General features: G+C 26.0%; 1 protein-coding gene across 1 annotated transcript; it reads right to left on the bottom strand.

Annotated features, from left to right (window-relative positions):
• Positions 1–1,039: 1,039 nt before the first annotated feature.
• Positions 1,040–4,567, bottom strand: LOC132952319 (uncharacterized). The gene is made up of 3 exons (XM_061024593.1): positions 4,099–4,567; positions 3,201–3,372; positions 1,040–1,327 (listed from the first exon to the last, which is right to left on the bottom strand). Coding segments are annotated over exons 1-3 (339 nt in total). The 5' UTR covers positions 4,101–4,567; the 3' UTR covers positions 1,040–1,162.
• Positions 4,568–4,891: the final 324 nt, after the last annotated feature.

Raw genomic sequence — 4,891 nt, 5'->3', positions numbered from 1 at the left:
ATGTAACAGGTGCCTGTGTCTCTAGAACTCCCCGTCTAAAAAATGTATTATCTCATATATTATCAGTGCCATGCCAGCTGAATTTTGGGGCCTTTCACTAAAAGTGAATATATATGAAGGTAAAAGTATTTTACAAGACCACAAAATGTCATAAATGGTTCTGGACTCCACACAAGAATTAAACACCAGGCCACGTTAAACGTCAAGCCGTCATTGTATATTATATATAGGTATAATACAGTAATATACAAATTGTAATTTTACCATGAATGATAACAATAAAAATTAAAACTACACTAGAAAAGTAATGGTAATTTAATGAAAATCGTACTTGATGATAACAATTCAAAGAACATATTACTATGACAAATAAAATCATTTATTTATTTCAAAAGTATTGATGCTGTAAACGTGTAAAATAATAAATATTTATTTAAATAAAAAATCTTCAATATTTCTAACGGGTGATCCAGCCCATGGGTAATGTGGCGAATGGTGTTATTAATTTAAACTATAAATTAAATAATTCACAAATATAAAACTCACATACAAAACAATCACTATTCACTATATATAGATATTCGAACACTATGAGGCAAGTTGCTACTTTGCAAGTTGTTAGACCAAAGATAAGGATAGATTCTTAGTCCGTGACATGATTTAAGATATACTTAAAGATTTATCCATGGATTGAGATATAATCTAAGAATGTTTATGTAGATATTTTAATTATGATTAAAACTGGACTATGTTAATTGGGGGGTGGAACAAAAATGAGTAAAGAAAGCATAGGTACATTATAGGTACAAGTTGATCGTGACGTGTATTACTTATTGGATTGTGATAGTGTGATTATATAAGTGCACTGAACTGTTATTAAAATAATAATCTGCTATAGGTAACCCATATTTATTTGTAGTGTTATTTTATATTATTCTCAACCGTGTACAACGTGCCACACATAAATACATAAATAAGTATATGTTTTAAAAATAACTTATACATTTTTTGAAACATTTTTACACAAAGACTTAAAAAATTCGTATATAGTTGTATTTTATTTATTATTTTGGTATTCGCTACAATTTGTATGTATGTTACGTGTTAACATAACATAGGTATTTTTACTAGAAATGATGAATGTTGATATCATTATTTGATATCAATCATGTATATGACGTTCATCATACTTGTTTGACATGGCCCTGCGTAGTCCCATCAAAGCGCTGATTATTTCCGAGTTCTTCTTCTTCAGAATAATATTGGATTCGGATGGCTTTATTAAGTCGTTTGAAGAATTATCTTCCACGAATCTCTTACCGAAAAACTGTAAGCACAAAACGCGTAAGTAACGATTATCTATATCTAATATACCTGCGATAAAAATAATATATATATAACTATACAGATCACACGGGCGATGTTTGATTTTCGATTCTGAGCGGAATGTATTGATATTTTAAAATGATATTATCATTTGGAAGTGTGATAATGCTTCAATATTCACCTTTAATATTGTTTCTGGTAAGAAAACGAATTTAGTAATTATACTTATAAACTAATAAACTATAGGAGGTCAAAAATAAAAATAATTCCCTGTACTCATTTTTCTTAGGCATTAATTTATTGGAGAAAATTAGGGAAAAAAGGAACTTTAAAATAATTTTTGACATAATCGAGTAAAATATTTTGCTTTAATTCAAAAATAAATAACCGTAAAAACTTACAATTTTTACTAAATGTTTATATTGTCATTTTTTTTTTTTGTGTAATTTTCAAAATATTTTGACTAGTTTTAAGCTATGTATAGGCATTTTAAATGTTTGAATTTTATTTTTTTTCAAGTATTAATAATTATTTTTAGGATCGGTTGAAAATATTTAAAAGGTAATAAAAGGTTCCTCATAAGTTGTTTATATTGGAATAAGAAATAAAAGGTTGAGCGTAATACCATAATAATTTTTTATGAGCGTTAGAATTTTGACGAAATTCGTCAAATTTGCAAAAATGTGCGATTATTTTGTACTTAAATATTAATAACATTTTGATATTCATAACTGTGGCTTATACATTTAATAAAAATTTCCTCATAAGTCTATATGTTATAAATTATAAGTAAATTAAATTGAAAAAAAATGTTTAGCATATACCCTATATATAGGTATAATTTTTTTGCGAGTGATTGAATTCTTAATTCTGAAGACATTATAGACATTATTATTCGTAAAATTACGATTTTAATTTTTAACCTTGTAGTTCAAAAAGTATTTACTATAGAAATTTGAATCATTCCGCTTTTACTAAAATAATATTTTTTCTAGCTCAATAAAAGTTTTAAAAAAATAATTCTAATATTATTATTAATTATTATAAACTATTTTTGGCATTAGAAATTTAATTTTTTTTGGTGTTTATAAAATTTTGTATGACCGGTGAACTACGATTTTTTATAAGCGTTTGACGTTCAATTTTTGCCAACATTGGATATTCAAACAAAGAATAAGGTAGGTATGTAGGCATATATTTCATAATAGGTCGATAATAATTCGTTTTAAGATAAGAGTGCTTTGATAATTCAAATATTATAGTTTCTAATTTTTAAGTTATTAATAATTCATATTAATCTATTAATATATTATAATTTGTAAAAATTGTCGGAGTGTAATAAGTGTCTACCACTTAGTAAATGCCATTATTTCATATATTTTTAATTTTTGTTAAACCATTTTTAAGGACAATATAGAGTCTATTAAGTATTAGTCCCTATATGCATCTTTATAGAAACTACCTACTTTTTCAAAGTGACTTAGACGTATCAAAGATTTGTGGCAAAAATCATCTGGTTAACAATTTATGATATAAAATGTGGATTATCATTTGAAAACAATATGTTGATATCGCTATTCCTTAAATGGTCTTAAAAAAAATCTAAGTAGCTATTTGAGATTATCTTACAGTTATAATCTTAATAGTAGGTATACTTAAAAATCTCAAAATCAAAATTTGAATAAATTTATTATTATTAAAAAAAAAAAAAAATTGGAGGAACATGCTTTGTGAATAACCCCGTATAATGTATGCATTCATGATGTAGGAATAATTACGACAGTAGTAATATATTACTGGTATCATCATGCTATAGGAATAGCGGAAAGGTATTGGGTGGCAAGATAAATTAAGATTTAAACATAATATCTTACCAGTACGGGCTTAGTGGAAACCGGTGCGTTTTGTTCGTCAATAACGAAATTGTCGTCCGGAACATACAAAGAACAATAGTTAGGACGCAATGGATATCCGTTGGTCATGATGATGAGGTACGTCAAGTACGTACAAATCAGTAGTAAGTGATGAATGTGGCCCAAGAGTTTCCTGAAAATTATAAGCAGGTTCGTAATTTCCGAGAATTATTGAATAAATGTTATGTATAACAGAACGGCATGAAAAAACAATACTGCAAGACTTGGCCATTTTGGTTATTTTATTGTAATTCATAAAATAATAATCCTTAAGTCTTGTATTTTTTACAAATTAATAACATTATATTTATTAATTTAACGTTTATTTTCAATAGAGATGAAATAATTACGTGAAATTATTTTCAAAAAAATCTTCAACTTTTTTGGCATATTATAACATTATAGAATTTTTAAAATGTTCTAGTGAATGAATCAGTTTTATTACGAATTAAATGTCTGTTGGGTCTTGGGTGTTATGTGTTGTAAAGTATAACATTGTATTGCTTTAGAATGAAAATAATCTTTAGTCTGGTAAAAATAATATAATAATATAGGCATTTAAAAACAATGAAATATTTGATCAATTAAAAACATTTCTTATAAGTATTATTTTGCTGTTTGAATATTTTACGTTAAATGGCATTGCTGCTAAACATCAAAAAAGAAAACTGATCGTAGTATTTATTTTGTTTATTTATTTACCCTTATATTATGTTAATTCAATTGTTATTTGTTTAGAGGTTAATAAGTAATAACTATAATATTATTATGGTTTATTGATGACTTTGATATGAATGGGTAAGTAACATAAAAAATATAAACACAGTAATTTACTCATAATAAAATATGTTCTACTTACATGTTGTTATATTGCCGTCTTCGGTGATTATGATTTTATTACCGAAAACAGGGATATTATATACCAAAAACGGATCGGAGTTATACAATACTATTATCTCATTATTCTGAATACAAGTCAATCTAGTATAATATTGTGAATTAACCGAAAACATTTCACCGGCAGATATAGGTACTCTACAGGAGTCCACATGCAGCACCATATCCAAGAGGGGTGGTTGGATTAGGGTCGAAAACCCCCATCGCTTTTTTATTATTATTACTATTATATGACTATACATTTTATTTAGTCTTATTTATAACTTAAATTTTTTTTTGCACGAACAAAATAACGTGACGGCTTGTCACATGCAATTCAACATTTCAACCAACTACTTTATAAAGAAATATACCATTGCACCATCGTCTTATGGTTAAATTATCATAAATTGTTTGTACGTATCTTGACGTAATTAGTACTCAGGAACATATTTTTAAATAATATTTTTTTTTCTGCTTTTATATAAGCGTAAAATTACATTGAATCAATTTCAGTAAATAATATAATATTTATTACCTGTACAATACTATTCAGCATTCATATTATGCAATGAAATTAATAAACGCATGTGTAGGTATTAAACAGATTACAATTATACATTTTAAATGAAATATTATTTTATAATTCCAAAATTTTAAAATAAACTTTTCCAACACGTGATTGTAATAAAACAACAATGTTCTGGTTCGGTCAATAAACACAAAATATGTAACAAAAGAATCGTACGATTTCGCATTATTTTTATAATATTATA

The sequence above is a fragment of the Metopolophium dirhodum genome, chromosome 9 (assembly GCF_019925205.1).
Source record: "Metopolophium dirhodum isolate CAU chromosome 9, ASM1992520v1, whole genome shotgun sequence".
In the NCBI taxonomy this organism is placed as follows: domain Eukaryota; kingdom Metazoa; phylum Arthropoda; class Insecta; order Hemiptera; family Aphididae; genus Metopolophium; species Metopolophium dirhodum.
This window is presented reverse-complemented; position numbering and strand designations above follow the sequence as displayed.

What these genes read in the sequence shown, in the direction of transcription:
- LOC132952319 (XM_061024593.1), bottom strand. An exon ending in TTTCCACTAAGCCCGTACTG is followed by an intron (nt 1,328 to 3,200) that starts GTAAGATATTAT and finishes TTGTGCTTACAG; the next exon opens with TTTTTCGGTAAGAGATTCGT.